The sequence below is a fragment of the Loa loa genome (assembly GCF_000183805.2).
Source record: "Loa loa unplaced genomic scaffold supercont3.66, whole genome shotgun sequence".
Taxonomy (NCBI): domain Eukaryota; kingdom Metazoa; phylum Nematoda; class Chromadorea; order Rhabditida; family Onchocercidae; genus Loa; species Loa loa.
In genome coordinates this window covers 21,417-40,158 of record NW_018108246.1, presented here as the reverse complement: position 1 = coordinate 40,158, position 18,742 = coordinate 21,417, and the positions used below count along the sequence as shown (strand labels likewise).

The 18,742-nt window shown below is 32.4% G+C and overlaps 4 protein-coding genes across 4 annotated transcripts; 1 reads left to right on the top strand and 3 right to left on the bottom strand.

Moving 5' to 3' along the window:
* Positions 1-206: 206 nt before the first annotated feature.
* Positions 207-1,262, bottom strand: LOAG_04098 (hypothetical protein; the record flags this gene model as incomplete). Its single annotated transcript, XM_003139635.1, has 3 exons — positions 207-322; positions 741-965; positions 1,106-1,262. The coding sequence occupies 3 exons, from the start codon at positions 1,260-1,262 to the stop codon at positions 207-209; spliced, it is 498 nt and encodes a 165-aa protein (XP_003139683.1).
* Positions 1,263-3,167: 1,905 nt separating this feature from the next.
* On the bottom strand, positions 3,168-5,222 carry LOAG_04097 (hypothetical protein; the record flags this gene model as incomplete). Its single annotated transcript, XM_003139634.1, has 7 exons — positions 3,168-3,301; positions 3,409-3,526; positions 3,665-3,745; positions 3,958-4,146; positions 4,333-4,560; positions 4,642-4,803; positions 5,067-5,222. The coding sequence occupies 7 exons, from the start codon at positions 5,220-5,222 to the stop codon at positions 3,168-3,170; spliced, it is 1,068 nt and encodes a 355-aa protein (XP_003139682.1).
* A 715-nt stretch (positions 5,223-5,937) lies between these two features.
* Positions 5,938-13,572, bottom strand: LOAG_04096 (hypothetical protein; the record flags this gene model as incomplete). The annotated part of the gene is made up of 18 exons (XM_003139633.1): positions 5,938-6,107; positions 6,284-6,494; positions 6,712-6,938; positions 7,202-7,317; positions 7,538-7,639; positions 8,634-8,734; positions 9,011-9,283; positions 9,587-9,832; positions 10,137-10,220; positions 10,377-10,557; positions 10,671-10,837; positions 10,956-11,117; positions 11,407-11,499; positions 11,565-11,646; positions 11,898-11,986; positions 12,213-12,404; positions 13,103-13,264; positions 13,504-13,572. 18 exons carry the CDS (start codon positions 13,570-13,572, stop codon positions 5,938-5,940), a joined length of 2,727 nt encoding a protein of 908 aa, XP_003139681.1.
* Positions 13,573-15,197: 1,625 nt separating this feature from the next.
* LOAG_04095 (hypothetical protein) lies at positions 15,198-16,160 on the top strand (the record flags this gene model as incomplete). The annotated part of the gene is made up of 2 exons (XM_003139632.1): positions 15,198-15,398; positions 15,969-16,160. 2 exons carry the CDS (start codon positions 15,198-15,200, stop codon positions 16,158-16,160), a joined length of 393 nt encoding a protein of 130 aa, XP_003139680.1.
* Between the last annotated feature and the right edge of the window lie 2,582 nt (positions 16,161-18,742).

Sequence of the window (18,742 nt, the reverse complement as noted above, 5' to 3'; positions counted from 1 at the left end):
TAGGTAGGTAGGTGAAAAAGGTAATTTAGTGCATAGGTAGGTAGGTGAAAAAGGTAATTTAGTGCATAGGTAGGTAGGTGAAAAAGGTAATTTAGTGCATAGGTAGGTAGGTGAAAAAGGTAATTTAGTGCATAGGTAGGTAGGTGAAAAAGGTAATTTAGTGCATAGGTAGGTAGGTACTAAATGATTATGACAAAACAACAAGCTTACATGTTACTTTTTGCGCCTTCCTCAGGTTGTTGTCCTTTGAGCGACATTTCCGTTTTAGAATTATCTTCTGCTGAAGTGATATTACATTGAAACTGATTGCATCTTCTATCGCCTGAAATGCAAATAATTTTAGAAAACCTTAATTCTTTTAAAATATCGTTTAAATTCGGGATTCGATTTCAAACTAAAGGTAGTGAATCAATTCTTTTTAAGGAAAACTGTAGTTACAAATCTTGAAATGCGATAAGAGCGTTCAACTTCGAAGGTGTCCAAAATTTGTAACTAATTGATTGTCAAAGTAGAAATTCATGAAGATTTCGATCAGATGTGACAATCAGACAACTGACGCCATCTGACAGCATGACAGTTTAACAGCTTGACATATCATTGGAATGAATTGGTAATATTTCTAGTCACTGTCATGAAATTCACACGGTGCTACATGCCGAAAAAAAAAAAACTACATAACTTGCGAAATGATCAAATAAATTTGATAATGATCGGATTATATAATAGGATAGGAAACAAACCATATTTCGGTACAAATTGACAGTCTTCGAAAAAAGGTGTGGTGACGAAAGTAAACATGGAAAATGGTGCTTGTGGACTGTTACACCGATCTAAAGTAGTACATCCACAGATCGTGTACTGACTTCTTTTATAACAGTAAGCATGATTACGGAAAAATGTTCGCGTTCCAGTGTCAACATTCACACATCCCGATATCAGAGTTTCGTTGTAGTAATTGTTAACTACTGAAATACAGGATTAGCTATTGGAAACTTGTAAAAAGAATTAAATGGGAACTAAGGAGCTCTAAATTTCAAATACGATCCGTGAATCTAAAAACTCGCAAGATTAAGATTCAAATATTTGTTGATAGAAAATAAATTACCAATAAAACAGATGTCACCGTAACAATTTTCTGGACAAGTTCTGGTGCCAGAAATGGGTGTATGAGGTAGATAATCGCATTCGGCGCACTTGATACTAGTAACTTTTTGCGTCGTGGACGCCACTAGCCAAATAATTATTACCAAACATTCCTTCATCCTTGTGAAATAAATAACAAGTCATTTCTACAATTAGCTCAACCTTTAACCCTTGGACGCTTCCTTATCGATTTTTAGTAGCTTCCATAAAATTATCGTTATAAATATAATGTAGCATCGTCAAAATTTCCAATAAATAAAAGTAATGCAAGTAATTGCAATAACTGCAGTTACAAATGTTACAAAATTCCTAGGAATGAAAAGTGTAACAACTTTTCTGGGAGTAAAATTCCCAGAAAGATATGAAAAGCGGTGCTGACTCATGACCCAATAACTTCCACAATTATGTGCATTCTTTTTGAATCATATATATGAAACATGTAAAATTGAATGCAATAAAATATGCATTTATTGTGGTGCGCTGCTAGGCTTGCGAAAAGTAATCGAACTATTGTCAATCCGCAGAAGTCCGTGTTGTTTTGAAGAACTTACACTTGCTTTACTGTTATCAACAATTGCAAATGTCATTACCTGCTAGAAGCCTTGTCACCTCATTTGGGCCACTATCAAAACAAATTGACGATATAAAATTTTGAAACTTGGAAAATTGCCTGTATGCTTTTTTAACTGATACAGGAACGAATTGAACAAAATTAGACAAATCAAAAAATAAGAATTACATTATCTGAGGAAGCATTAAAGTCTTTACTCTAAAATTCCATCTATCATAATTATTCGTTCCGAGTAATTAATTCATCCACTCCCGATTTAAATTACAGTAAAACTCCCAGGAGTAGCAAGATGAAACTCATTTTGGATAATATAATTATTATCTCCCAATAACTTCCAAGTTATAACTTTCCTGTTGCACTTTTTATTGGAAGAACACAATTGGTTCCCCGGTACTAAATCGATATGCAAACGATATTATTGAGTGAGACGAAATGGGATGAATGCATGACTATCTATGATTTGCATCATGGCTTCTATAAAAGAATCTTCTGGAAACAGCAACGGAACGTGGTGATTTCAGAAGTTAAAAAAGTTCACATTTCAATAGCATCGTTTCTGGAAGTGAAAGAAAGAGAAAATTTATCAATATTTATTGTTATCATAACAATGAAGAATTGAGTATTATTAATTCGGAAGAAGACCCATCTTTTTCAAATAATCCATGGCAACTTGTTACTTCAAGAAGGTCAAGGGTCAAAACAACCTGGTAGAATACCAATTCATATTCCAATATTGTCTTTCATTTCTATTTCCAATGCATCAAGCGGGAAAAGAGAATTAATTCAAAATGACCAGGTTTGGAGCCATTAAAATACATAAAATGAGATTAAAATTTTATAGAAAAATCATAATGTGTTCATCACATATTTTAGTGCAGTATCCGCTCGTATATTACGCTTCAGTGAATGAGTAATTAAGTTGAATCAAAAATTTAAAATGAATTTCGTTATGAATTAACTGCATAAATGAAGTTTAGCAGCGTTATAAATTGCAATAAAATTATATTAGTTGACAATAATAACAGCAAACGGAATTAGTTGGAGGAAAAGGAATAAGTCCATAATTTTTCGCTTGCTCAATCCGAAACTTTTCGCTTGCCTTCCATCGTTGGTTCTACTAAAATTGCTGAATTGAGCCAAATTAAAAACTAGTTTCCATATCATCGCCCTCCCGACCGATTTGAATCACTGCCTCACGCAAATTCGATATATATATATATATATATATATATGAGAAAAGCTCATCCAGATGTCCCGCACGGTGAAAAGTGTAAAATCATTACGATATGTGTGGCAGCAGATACTTCAATTAAATGGCATAAATCGAAAGTGCATAAAAATTTTGCATAATATAAGGTATCAAAAGATGTCACATTCAAATTTGATTGGTAACTTTGGTCATAAATTCGAGACTATTATTTATGCATTAAATCACGACAAAACACTAAATATTTCACATATTAGCTTTCACGCCACCACGGAAACTATCAATAGATTCGCATATAAAGCCTTCTGCTGCAGATTTCCGTGAAGCGAACGATGAACTATCATTGTTTTTCGTGAAGAAATTTCGGAAATGATCTTGTCCTGAAAAACCAAACATTAGATAAGCTATTTATTGATAAATTGCCTGGAACCACTCATTAATTACGAGCAACTACAGTTAACAGATCTGAATCATCGGAAGATCCTACTCTGTAATTCTAAGCTGCAGAAAGACAACTTGCCTTGTGTTTCAGGCGTCACCGGGCAAAGCAATATGAAGCCAACTCTTAAATCTTTCTCCACTTGCAGTATGGCACATTTATTATTCTGAATTTTAAAAGCCGAATCAGTTTCAAAATTCGATCCAAGATTAAGCAAAGAAGAAAATTAGCGCAACTCAGATTTTTACGGGTCAATCTGGTTGTGTAAATTTCAAAAATTCAACAAACTATTTATAAAATTCACCTTTGATAAGAGATAACGAGGTGCCGAAAAGACTGAAACTAATCGCCGTTTACAAAAGAAACCGTAACCATTCATTATCATCTTAAAAAATACGCAATTTATTTCAAAGTCAAAACATAATTTTCTTCAGTCAGCTTTTGATCCCAACTTCTGCTCCTTAGATATTTAACAGAATAATAAAAAATTAATTCATCAGGCTTCATTCATTGAAATAAACTTGAGATTAAGCAGAAAAAAGAAAATTTTTTTCCTGCAAAGAAAAAAGGCAAATATGGGAGATAGCAAGAGGACACCTGATGTGCGCGAACAATGAGGTCGATATTTAATTGTTCGCAGCAAGCAATCACAGTGTCTTCACCAAAGAAATAGCCAGCTCCACGAATTGAATTTTTAATGAAACCTTTCAAATCAAGCATAGGATCAGACCATAAGAGACTACATGCCAGCGGTAATTCTATCGGGTCGAAAATTGGACGTTTGATCTGAAATTTCAGCAAAAATTGAACCCGAATGTATGATCCTTTGATGAGTCATTGTTAAGAAATATTACTTAAAATAACATTTTTAACGCTTAACGTCACAGCTAGAAAAACAAACAGAAATAAATTAATGACTTTGTAAAACAATTTGCTGAAGCATCAAATTAAATTAGATGTAATTAAGTTAACCTTTCTAATATCGTTCAAACATTTCAGTTCCGGTCCGATACCGCCATGAATGCAAAGTATTTTATTGTGAATTATAGCTGCAAGTGGTAAGCAAGCGAATAGTTCATTGAATGCATTCCAAAGTGCAAACCCCTCATTATTTGTTGTAAATCTCCGCTCAAGCTCCAGTTGGAAACCATATGTTTGATTAATGTCCGATGACTCATGATTCCCACGTAGCATGTTGAACTGGAACTCATTCTAATTATCTTAATTAAAATAAACCTAATTTTTCTTACTATAAATAGCATAAGTTGATTAATCACTCACCATCTTTGGGAACATCAATTTATGCGCTAGAAGGCAACAAATTGTCTCCAATGAGTTCATACCACGATCAACATAATCGCCAAGAAATACAAAACGTCTTTTCACGGCTCCACTTTTCCGACCTGATCCAAGAACAGAAAACATTCGATGCAAATCTTCATACTGAAACAATCTCTGGGTAAGCGCAAAATAAGTTAATAAAAATAACTTCATACGAAAAGAAAGAATGATACAGCAGAATGGAACTGGCGCTATAATTTTTTTTTTTTTTTGAGAAATTTGCTTACTGTGCACGGTTTATCCCCTTTCCATAATGTCATTCAGTTTCAGATATCGTCTACTACACTATTTCTCTCGATTGTTAATTAATCTTTAGAATATTAGTTTGTTATCGTTTTAATAAGAAGACAAACAGGATGACATACTTGCCCATGGATATCACCGATCACGACACATGGCACATCAACATCCAGTAGTGTTGGTTCTGACAGAAACAATTTCTTTGCTTCGTTCAAAATGGATAGCAGCTCGGGTACGGTGTAATCGATTGGTAAAAGGTAATTGCAAAATTTATTTGGCATACTCAAAATATTCAAGTTAATAAATTCTTAAATGAAGTGATTTGACATGTTTGGAAAATCAACTACAAAGCTTTCAAATGAGTAAGCCTTTAAACTTATTAGAAGTGTAAGTGATATGTTTCTTCAGGAAAGCCACGTGTGCTGGATTAACAGGCCTGACGATTTTATTTGACATTTTGCAAACTCTGAATGAATTTGCGATGTATTTGGAATTTTTTACTCTTGAACAAAATTTTTTGCCAGTAAATAACAACAGTAAAGTTTTAATAGTCTTTTTCCGTAAGTAAGTAACAACAATAAAGTTTTAGCAGTCTTTTTTCGTAATCTAAAATGAATAACTGCAATTTTACCGCAGCAAATTAAGACAGAGCCACTCCTTCGAAGTTTAAAATGTTGAAATGAACTCCAAACTCCTAAACGATTTCAAAAGCTGAGTTGAATTTGCGCCCGAATTCTGTGTCTTCAACAAGCCTATTTTAAACTGAATGGCCATCTAAGTCAATATGGAATGCCGTGTTTTCAAATGCCATTTCTTTTTCATCAGCAGAGCACTAAATAATTTTTTCATAAATATTGCGCTTTCGTTCGATAAAGGAAAAGAATGAAGTGTGATATAATGTCATTCAATTCAGAAATGATCGTCTAAAACTTTTTTCGGTGAACAATCGTATTTAATGAACCATTCAATCGAACACTTCTTAATCGATCTATTAAATCATTTTGATCGACAAGACTTTTTTACGTAACATTCCAAGTCATCGAAAATGATTAAAATTACAGGTAACAAGATTAATGCATGGATAATTCCCAACAGAATTATTAATATTATTGTCTTCCAAAATACAGCAACCACATATGCTTTCACCATAACCATGGGCAATATACCTGAAAGTTTCTGAACTGCTATTAATCAGCTCAAAGCTTCTTTGCTATTGAGAAATGAACTTAATTTTGAGCATCTCAGTCTTTAATCTTAGAAATATATACTGTTAGACTTGAAGAAAAGTTATAATAACTTGTCATTCGAAAGTTTTCTGCAGCAGTTATTAACTTATAATTACCCAGGAGAGTGCTGAGTCCAGACTGGATTACAGGCCATCCCACACTTTTGAAAGTGATCAGAAATCTTGCTCGAGTATCAGTACTACTTGAATTATTGCAACGGATGCTATTGCTGACTGATGGTAATATCGATAAATCTTTGACACTTGCATCTGAGCCAACAATGATCGAAATAGGTTGATGACAGTGCTCTTCAGATTTCTTATTTTCCTACATGTTCATGAAGATATTTTAAAGCTTGAATCAAAATTCTAGGATCAAGAAGCTTTTCTTCCTCTATGCTTCAGATAACATGAAGGAGTGATCAGAAATCAAAAATCTCATGAAAATTAATGAAAAAAGCCATGCATAGCTTATGGGGAATATTATAAAAAGTATAAAAAGCGTAGTTTTAAACATAAAATTATGCATAAAAGAGCTCAGACACCTTTTGTGCAAGATAGTGATAACAGATATGAGCACTGTAATCGACTGAGAAGCCAATACTCATCAATAAACTGATTAGAGAGATCGCATCCAGCCGTATATTCCATAAATGCAAATATGCAAGTGCTCCAAAGCAAATGGACAAGATGGAAATAACAACGGCTATTACAGCACGTAAGTCAGTGATAAAGAAGTAAACTGAAGCTGACATTAAGACCACCGCAGAAACTACAATAATTTTTAAATTTAATAGTACAAAATATGAAATGATTATGAACATATCCAAACTTAAATGCTAATTATAAAAAAAGTATAATCCATACTTGAAGTCATGCCGACAACTTTGGGCATTTATATCGTCCTCTTTTATCCTTTTCTATCTCTTATTATCATTATATGTGCATTTCTCATGAATTTCTCCTTCCAGATCAAAGTAGCGTAAGACTGATTGACGAATTAATCTCAAAAGTTTCAAAGAATAGATAACAAACATGTAGTTTGAATAAAATTAGTTGCTGCGCTGGCTGCTGATTCAGTTGGAACTTTCTCCAATGGATGATGTGAGCTGACGTTGAAGAATTTATTATATTTTGATATTATAGATCGCCTGAATTAAAACTGACAAAACAAAATTGATAGTTTGATATCAACGAGGAAAAACGATAAATGCAGAAATTTTGAAATGTAGAATTTATTTTAATTGCTAATTCAAAAAAAGGAAAACAAAAAGGTTTGCTTCATCATGATCACCGCCACTACAGGACTGATAATTTTAGCAACTAAAGTGGACTGAGCAGCAGCGCTGAATGAAATGGAACGAAGGAAACCTTTCTTGCATGAGTTCTTGCACATCCAAAAAGTTGCTCATGTTATGGTATGTTATTGACCAAAAGAAACCGGAAATTACTTCCACACCATCCGCTCTTCTCCTAAAATATGCTTTTAAAATGTATAAATTCATTCATTAAATGAGAAAATAATGAGCCTTCATTTTTTCGTTGAAGCATTTATGCTTAACTTCGCATTTTTTACACTGTTGGCGGCATTTTTATTTTTGGTAGAAAATATTGACAAATAGTCAGTTATCTCAGAAATGAGAACAGCGAGAAATCAACTAAACCTTCGATGCATTTCTAAGAAATCACTTACTCAGGTATAGTAAATCTGCCCAGCCACAACAATTGAATTTCCTTTTCTGCAAGGATAACGGTGGGATAAAAATCCCATCAAGAGGCAGTGGGACGAAAAAATTTTTCCATCTTTTCCCAGAAATTTCTAGGTTGAGATTCATTACGTGTAACAACCATAAATACTTCTAAACCTCAGTCCTTCGAAAATCCAAATTTGTTTGCAAACAGGTTGTGAGCAAAGCAGTCGAACGGAAATTAATATTTGTTTACATCCCAACAGTGGAAAGTAAACACATAGAAAAAATCATTTTTTTGGAATATTTTAGGGATGGAATTTTCTCGAGATTCCGTTTGGTAGGGTCACCTGACTGAAACATTTTCATATTTTGAAGCTACCGACCAAATGAATTGCCCAAATGCTAGATAGTCGGGTAAAATAATAGGTTGCATGCATTCATTACTGGAGTAGCAGAGAATAGTTGTTTACTGGTAAGCAACTAGAAATGCTCTTTAAATATGCTCAGGACGTAGAAAAGAATATTGCGATCAACTGTTAAACATTTGTTAAAAAAGTGACAGTACATACGACGGTCAAAAGAACAATGTCCAACCTATCATTTCAGATTTTCACCCTTTCTGGATGAAGAGAGTAATTTTTTCATCTTGGCAGGAGCATTACAGATATTTCTTTGCTATGATTGTTCTTTTACTATTTCCCATTCAAAAAAACTATCAACTATTTTGCAGCAAAATTTTGCATACTAAATCTTTATGTAATCAGTCATAAACCAACTCGGTAGTAATGAACTTTTCTTCTATTTCGTATTCTCGAAATGTCGAAAGTAATTTGTCTTGTTTCCAGAAATTGCTTTCGTCATCCAAAAGCGCTACTGCCTGTAGAATACAATTTAATTGTAACATTTATTAAATGATTAGATAATGAAATCAAATTATTCGGCTCACATTGGAATTTGCTAGAATAAATTATTTTTAAGATCTTCGGATTATTTCTCTACTCTACGAGTTTCCGGAATATCTCCGAGATGAAAAATGAACCTGCGTAGTTTCCGTCGTGCTGTGAAAATAAGCAATCATTTCCTCACCATATTTCCGTGAATTTGAAATTTATATACTACAAAAATAGGGAAAATCAGGATGAATTCTACTAACATCAGCGAAATCCCTAGTCCATAAGACTGTTCCATCTGATCCCACACTGAATTTTGGTATCGTTTCCAACTCTTTAATTAAGTGATCGAATTTATTTCGAATGAAAACATCAGCAAAATTCGGCATTGGATGAAGGGCAAAATTGACAACAAATGCTTCATTGAGAGTGAAATGTTGTAACTTCCGTGAAATCGCATTCATGCTTGAATTTTCCATGTACAAATTTTCCATGTCGAAATCTGTATTCACTTCAGTGCAAAGATACGATATCACCTGAAATCACAACTTAAATCAGTTTGAATTTGAAAGATCAGAGAAAATCAGCAATGAACAAGTTTGAGCGAAATAAGTTCGAAAGAAACTCTCACATCAAATAGATCTTGAATGATCAAATAGAATTATCAACTTCAGTATTTTGCTATATTTTAAATATTGGTTCTAAGGGTTGTTGTTTACGAGTATTTAAATGTTTAGAATGAATGAATATTATCTTCCAATTAGTTTTTCCTCATTTCATGGGGTAACATGGGATAACATTTAACATAAATTTGAAAGATGGATTTCTCCTTAACTTACAGTGATATGAATGATAAATGCAGCAATAACAACGAATTTCGTAAGCGGTAAATGAAGGATATTGACAAGTTTCTGCAGGATAATTTCACTCTTTCCTGATGTTTTCCTCACCACTTTTGATGACAAAGAATTGTCGCCAGACAAGCAGTACTTTGTAATACCGATGTCCACAGCATATAATTTGTGCGAATTTTTCTGTTCAATTTTTGACCACAATTCATCTAGCATGTTTCTGGATTTGAGATTCTGCACAAAACGATGCACAGTAATCACAGATAAAATTACGGAATTTCTGGATTTAATCAATAGTCTTCTAAGGTACCATATGTCAAATACAATTAATTTTATAGAGTGTTCTAACAGTAAATTGTTCTTACTCAGAACTTCGCTCAAATCAATCTTGGACATTTGATGTTACTTACTCACCACCGAGCAAGATAGCTCTCAAAAATTTCAGGCCAAGTACAGCTGTCGAGCTATATAGAACGTCCACGCTATGTAGATTCGTTTATATTAAACCACTGGTGAAGCGTAGAATTTAATGTCTTACTTGTTTAGAATATAATTCCTTTTCTTCGCAACGATTCATTTTTTGCCTTCCACTGTAAACAACAAGGGCGGTAAAAAATGTAATCTGTAACAAAGGTTTTTGTAACATTTCAAGAAAATTAAATATAACGAAGACAAAAAAGAAATTGACCTGAATTTTTCACGTAGAAGTAGCAATACCTCTGCCATCTATTACGGAACAACCGACTCTCTAAACCATATATTCATTCATGCAGAATACCTGATAAATGAAGTCAATCATGATTGCGACGGAAGTATAAATACAAAATAATCGTACAACAGGTAGATTTGAAAACAGTCCCACCATGAAACATAGCACATCGCTAAGAGAAGTTATTGTAACGCTGGTACCAGAATGAGTCAGCGTTTCACCTATTCGTGTTTCGAGATCAGAAGCTGGGCTATAAATGTATGGAATGAAGACATTCATGTAAAAATTGACTCGTAATTAAATCCAGTTCCAAAAGCAAACATTGCATTGAAAGGGCTTAAGGGTGCGGAAACGGGCGCTTACTTTGAATGCCTCCACGCAGCCAATATGAGGAAAGCATCATCAACACCAATTGTGACAACGAGAAAAGGTACAACAGTTAGGATGTTTGAAAAGGGTAAACCAATACCCCATAAAATACCCCAAGAAGTAACCAATGCCATTGCTGGTGAAAGCACTGCAAAAATAGCCTGAAATGAAGAAAGCCGATTTCCAGACAATAATTATATCTCTAAATGAATAATTGTCCATCCTTAATCAATGCTGAACTCTATCCAGAGCATTCTTAAAATATTTAAAACATTTCACCTCAATGTGCTGGCTATTTCTGAATGGAAAATCTGTCGAGCTGATGATCATAAATGCGATTAACACCAAAATAGTTACACCGAGAAATGGTAACGCAGCAAGCGTTATTTGCTGCTGCTCTTCAATTTCACGATCTCTGCTGAATAGAGCATATTCTAGATCCTGAAATTTCCCTTTTACATCTATTCATTTTACATCTGTGGCTTTTCCAAAAATTTTCAATGTTTTCTAATTTTTGATGCAAAACGAAAATTGAAAAAGAAGAATCCTAAATAGCAGAAAATATATTTATGCGCAAAAAAATAAGAAGCCTTACCTGTTAATTTTACACATCCTTACGGTTTTGGTTTCAACTATTTGTTTTGCACTTCATTTTTGCATAAAATAACAATTCTATTTTCCTCACATTAAAAACTAAACGTTTTCTTCAGAACTTTCAATATTTCTTTACCTCCGATTTATAAGTAGCCAATGTAAGCAGTGTTCGCAGCTGTGATTCAAAATTCTTCGCTATCCTTGTACCGTGTGGAAGATTCAGATCTACCTGTTCAAAAACCATAAGTTAATTCCCAAAAACTTCCCAGTACCAAATCTGAATACATTTCTAACCATAAAATGCAATATGAAGAGTTTGAAGCCATCAACGACTGTTGCATCCTGGTCAGAATAATCCAAATTACCAACAGAATATCTGAATATGTCTAAATGATAATAATAGGTCCACGACTTAGAACAGAAACTGTTATTGTAGAAAGTAAACATTAAAATTCAAAATATATGCAAAAATTTCATTAATCTATCTTTAATATTGTAAGAAAGATTCAATACACATATCACTTGTATTTTCAGGTCTAACAAGAAAAAAATCAACAAAAGTATTTCATATTTTCAGCCACGAGTTTGAAAATTAATTAGAAACGAATAATTTGAAACAGCCAATACCCCATAAAGATATATTTCTCGAATATTCGTGCCTTTGGAAATGTGAAGGCTAACGATGATGAAGATCGGCCATTCATATTGATTGCTATCTGAAAATTTGATATCGATATCTGCACTACAAGATAGAAGCGCAACAATTTCGGATCAATGAACGTATGAAATCTCTCAGAAGAATTTCCGAATTTTGAGTTTGACCCTCAAATCAAAATATGGTATAGGTAAAATTCAAAGCTCAGCTATCCTTTTTGCACTTCTAATGTTTTTCTAAAGGTTAAAATATATAATAGATTTTGTAGGAATAAGTAAGCAATAAACCTTTATGAAGGTGAGAACGATATCATTACTTTCATTGCAATAGATACCGCAAATGTTACGATAGGTGAAGAAATTGAAGCCATTACTGATGGTTACATTGTTGGTTATAAATCTGTCCATCTTTAGCATTTCATCCGTATTGTTGTCGTTCATAAGATTGCCACCATCTTTACGATTTACCAAAATTTGCAACTAAAACAGAAATCAACTAAAGTAATATTTGAATTTAAACCAAAAATCCAGAAAAACTAAAAATTTAGTCAATAACTTGAATATTACTTAAGCATTCGCAAGGATACAATCAAAAATATATGCAAGTTCGGTCATTGGAGAACAAAATATTGAAAATCAATTAATTTTTAAAAAAAAGTTGACATTCATTAAAAACTTTTTGATGATCATATTTTACAGTTTCATAAATTTTGCTATTTTTACTGGCGAGTGTTAGTAAACAACGTCGCATCTGTTTGGCACAAACGTTATTCATGAAATTTTTTCGATAACTTCCTCAAAGAAATTCTCGGAGAGTTTCAAAAAGTTTTTCAAGAAGAAATTCAAACAAAAAAATATATTATTTTTTTTAAGAAGAATACTTTGATTAAAAATCATCAGTCAGTTAATCAGTCAAGCAGCCAATCATTCAGCTAGTCAATTAATTACAAAGGATAGCTCTGAAAATCGCTGTAAATTCCGATTTTTCATATCTTAATTTTGCCTAACAAAGAGTTATGATATAGTTTTTATTGAAATGATACAGAGTAATTTGCTTCAACTTTTTAAAAGAAGGATGTAAATTACAATTAGAACAAAGCCAAACTTATATAAGAAAAATAAAAAATCAATTTTTATATTTAATTTTCTTGATTTTCATTTCAAATTTAAGCGATTACTCTGTAATGATGCATGCCGCTAGCATATTCAAAACGTTCCAGGGCCTTTTCCTCCGCGCGAGACACTCCATTTACAGGTGAGTAAATGTTCCAGATATCATTATCAATATGAAAGCGCAGCAATCCAGCAGTGGAAATTAGCGTTGTGAGAATCGGCAAGAGCTGAATTTCAATTACGATTAGCTAAGAATTGAAAATTTTAATTTGATTTTAAAGAATTGCAATTTTTCTTCTTTGCTATAAGAAATTCTGGTCAAATGAAGATTACCTTATCCACAATTGTTACTGCGTCAATATCATTTTTATCAAGAGAAAAAGAAACTTCCAAGGATATTCAGCATCTCTACTGGTGGGACTATCTAGAAAATTGTAGTAAATTAAACATAAACATAATGTGGTACCAGAAAGGGCATAGGATGTATTGCAATATAACGTCCATAACGTTGATAAATATTTTCCAAAAATCGCATTTTATTTAAACTGAAAAAAAAGTAAAAGTTGGAAAGATTTATCGAAATAAAAATTAAAAATTTGACTGGATTCAAGTATGATATCGGAGAGAAAATAATATTTTTGAATCGTAACATTATTATGACAAGCATTTCGTTTTGAGTCTTAGATTGTATTTCAAATTTCAAGCCCAAATTTAAATTTCTAGCAAACATAAATCACTGTTCAAAAACATAAGCGCGCCAGATCGAATTCATTAAAAACAGTGAATTTGGAAACTATTTCCTCTGAATTAATTAATTGGAAAAGCGGTAGAAAATTATTTGTAATCCCTGCATTCATGTAATATTGAACTACTGGAAAACATTCGACTTACTTTAACTTAAATATGTTTGAGCGAAACAACTGAAAATAATTTAGTTCGATAGTGCCCCAAGAAAATCAAAATTAGGCCAATCGAATGGAACTCATTATTGGCATCTGATAAGTCATACAATTAAATCACACTTCTGAAAAAAGGTAAAAGCAATTCTGTTATGACAATACTCCAAAAAGGATCAGAATTGTGCCCTTGGAAACGTAAAAAGATAGTTCGAAAGAGGCGACGAAGAGATAGTGATTGATTTAAGTACTAAAAATGTTAGGTAAGGAAATTTTCGAAAACAACCACATAGATAATTTAATTGAGAAGGGAAATTCTCATTAAATAGAAATTTTGGAATTGCTGAAATCATCCCAAGTAAACCAAACAGATTGTTCAGCTGAATCAGTAATATGTCAACTACAGTCTGATTAGAAAGGGTGCATATTTACTTGAACCGTATTTTTACAAATGACGGTGTGTATTCCAACACGACGAATCTTTAACTATCAACTAATATATTCAACGCAAAAAGGCACGTGAGGTTATGTTATAATTCAAGAGAATTTGTGCAGTAGCAAAGTAACATATTTGCATATTGAAGAGTGATATGATAGAGAGAGTTGAGTTAAATAAGAGAAATGAATAAGTTATAGATAAATCTAAAAATTATGAAGTACAGATTTTAAAAAAAAAGAAATAATGTTTCGTGCAATGTACGATGCTGTGTTATCTTTTCTGAACTCCTTTATAAAATTTATTAATTTGAATTAGAAGTCAACAATGCGTTTATTTCGTATGGAAGGTTAAAAGGAAGTAATATAACCATAACTAAAATATGTTTTGGCAAGTCAGTATAGCAATTAATCATGGAAGAGTGTTTTTTGAACAAAATACTTCTGTCACGAAAAAAAAAACTTCTAGCCGAACTTAGTGCATATTATCCTACACATTCATTGTTATCACAACCTCATCAAGACCATATCAATAATGAAATTTGAACAAACTGCATAAATTATAACTGTGAAAATAAGGAATTGTCTAACTTGCAAAGCCAAGTATTTGCATAAAATTTTCGACAATACAATCTGAGCATCTATAGACATTCATATGCAATGTGATTGAATTAAGGATGAATGATATAAAGAAAAAAAATCAATGTATAAAAAACAAATTGCTCCTTCAGAGTAACGAGTAAACCTTTAGCAAATATTTGTAATAATTTTTTATATGAACCGAGCATTTATTTGATGTGTTCATCAAGCAGCATGTCAACAGAGCGCAATGGGACACAAGGGAATGTCATTGGAGTACACGAAGGCAGCATGTCATTTTGTTTTTCTCGGACAACTATTTTTGCATCTCTCTTTGATTCTGATTTGCATTTTTACTTCACTCAACTTGTTTCAACAAATGTCTTCGATTGAAAGTTTTGACGCAACAACATTCTGTTTCTGTCCTTCCCTATTGCTGTTTATAATCCAGGTTACTAAAATGCTTCTTATCATTGTTCTACAATTTCGACTTTCATTTCCGAACTTTTCGAATTGCTTTGCTTGTTTAGTTGAAATATTTTAAAATCTAAGAATTTGATAAAGTTCTATCTTAAATGAAATTTTGGATTTTTGGCAACTTATCTATCCGGCCTTTAGGCTTTAGGCATTCATATTTTAAGCGGTTTTTTTTTTATAACAAGCATCAGCTTGGTGGTCAATGACAGCGATGATAACAGAGAAATAAATCGCAGTATGAAAGAATAAAGCAAAATATGTACAAACAGAAACGATGAGATCAGTTAGAGATCTTTATGAACTTTTGTTCGCACTCGATAAAGAAACTTTTGAAAATAGAAACTGAAAAAACAAGCTATTTTTATTGTTAAATTATTGCTAAAAAGTTTTTTCGAAATTTAAAAGCCGAGTTAAAGAAAGAAGGAATGAAAGTACTATTATAAGAACCAATTATATTTGTGCAAGAAAAAAAAAAAACTTGAAATTTCCAGTATTTGTTGTAAATTGTTGAAGAAGTATTTGACAAGTTGTCATTGTAAGACAGGGAAATTGTGAGAATGACGTGTTTGAAGTTATTCCGTTCATCGTTCTGCTTCTGCGACCGCAAGCAATACATGCAAAAATGATGTTTATGCTATGGATGCGCTTGTATCTATATGAGGGTGGATCCTTATGTACTTACAAATGTTTGTCCAATATGAATAAAATGCCTTCCGGCGGTATCAGAGAAATTTGATTATTTTCAGCTTCATTTCGATGGAACGGAACTTTCATGCTTTGTTTGTTTATGTGTACATTGCAAATTGTTATTTCAAAATGCAAATTATGAGAACAACTTACTTTCAGGAAGGTGCAATTGGATTTTGATCACAAACAGCTCTTTCTTATACTTGGTTACAGCTTATGTGATAATAGTGGTAGTGTAAATTAACGGGTAATAAGTGCAGTAAAATAATCATATCAGGAGCGGAACAGCAGAGGGTGGATGAAGTTTGGTGAACTAATAATGAATGTGATATTTATATGCAGCAGGTCTGTGATGCAGATTTTAAGAATGACAAGTTATGCAAATTGAAAAGGTTTAAGAATGTGCACAGATGAAATTAAGATAAATTAAATTATAATCCCGGTATTTCTCTAAACAAACATTCCCGATAGATTGCTATTCACAAAAGATGTTTTCAGTTTTTATACGATTATTCAATTTGGATATGTAACTAAGTTCAAACTATTCTATTCTAATTCATAAAGTTCAGAGTAAAATGTTTAATATTGTCAAAAAGTACTTCAATACTTCTTGTTGTATGGAACAGATAACAGGATTCACTGATCTACTGGAATTTTTTTTTTTTTTTTGTGATCAGAGTATTTGCTGTGAAAAGTGTTGGAACATTTGAAAGGTAAATTGCATAACAATGAAAACAATGCTTCTGAGCAATATCCGATATTATTGAATTCTAATGAACGAAAGGAGAAGAAGAGAAGAGTGAACATTGGAAGAGACTGAAGAAATTTTATAATGAAAATTTTCGCTTTAACGATTCTTCAAAGAAATGGAACTGACCATTTTGCTGGTTCATGATGACAAAGAATGAGTAATGATAGCAAAGGAACGCTTACAAAGGAAGAGAGTTTCTTAGTTTTTTTTTTTCTGGTAGCGAAAAGTCTGAAAAAATCATCAAAAGCAAAAAGGTGTAGGATCCTCCTTTTTAGAAAGACAACAAGATGTCATTGAATTTGAATACTATTTTCAAGCATACGATAGCTAATTTCAAAAATAATCAGTAAACGAAGTATGGAAATTTTTGCTTAAATTGGAATTGAAATTTATTCTACTGCTTATTTGTATGTAGAGGCTTACAAATAAGCAATACTTTCCACAGGATGTTTTCAAAGGTTCCTGAATTGCAAAATATTAAAATGAAGGAATTTTAATGCTTAAGTGACATTTTCAACAAATGCGCAATATATGCAACTTTAGAAGTGTGATCGAATAACTATAAAAAATTGCTATTACCCATTTCGAAATCGCTGGAATAGGTATTTTTCCACAAAAATCGGAAATTTAAATAAAATAAGAGTTGAAAGATGACTGGAAAAAATATTGAAAATACTGAGGGAGTGAAATGACAATCGTTACGCTTGTCCTATCCTTTCTCAACATGGATTATCGGTGGACATGGGCGGTTTATAGTATTGTTTCGTATTCTTCCTCCTCCATCTTCCTTTCTTCCTACTACTCTTTCTCTAATCGCAACATCAATTCACTCAGATTGGACATTCGATGATCTCCTCAAATGTGATTACAGTTTTGATGCAGCACTAATAATTATTTTAAAAAAAAGTCCGGAATGGAAGGAATCACTTCTGATGAAATTTGACAATTTAATCTTTCATTTAATCTGACACAATTTCATTTCATGATAATATTCTCTGATACTGGATAATAGACTTAGTCATTGATTTGGCTAATAATGATGTATCTTAGCTGATAGCACATCGCGTTTGCTACCTTTTATAATGGAGTCGCAATAAGAACTCCTATACGTTGTTGCAGATGATGATGTCGTAATTTTGGAACTAATTAAGTTGCATAATGACGAAATATTGAATTGAACTGGAACTGGACAACCGGTCACTGACATTAAGCCGAATTTTAAAAGGGGATTTCGGTGACCGAAATTTTCATCTTATGAATTGTATGCAGAATGCGACATTTAAAAGATCGCATGTTTATAATTTGTTTAGGAAAACTTCAACGATATGAAATTTCACTTATAATCTATAGAATCCGAAATTGATGCTGAGAAAGTGAGAAAAAGGATTTCGTAAAAATCGAAGTTTGGAACATCATTCCCTAAAATCCCTTCTTTCTTATCAGAAAATTCATAAAGAAGAAGTTTTTACAAATTTAAACATGAAAAGAATTTTTCATTTCAAGATTTTTCCACCCTTCCAGCTTTCATACAACCGCTAAAATAAATGTAGAAACTTTGCTAAAATTGCAAACACGAATGTTAGATTACAGAATACTAAATTTAGCAAAATTTCGTGGAAAACAATTTTTAACAAAGTTTATGAAAAGAATTAGTAAGTGAAATGAGAATAAATAAAGTTTTGTTTCTGTATCCAATTAAATCCTGGCAGGAAATGCTTTTCTTTTTTCATTTATTACCGAACTGGCGAAGAAGAATTGCGCTTCATTACAAAAATACAGTAAGTCTTTTCTGATATTTTTTTGATTCAATTCTCTTAATTCCCTTCTTTGAATATATCTTTTTAAGAACTGACAAAACAATGAAATTTGCATTGAATTGG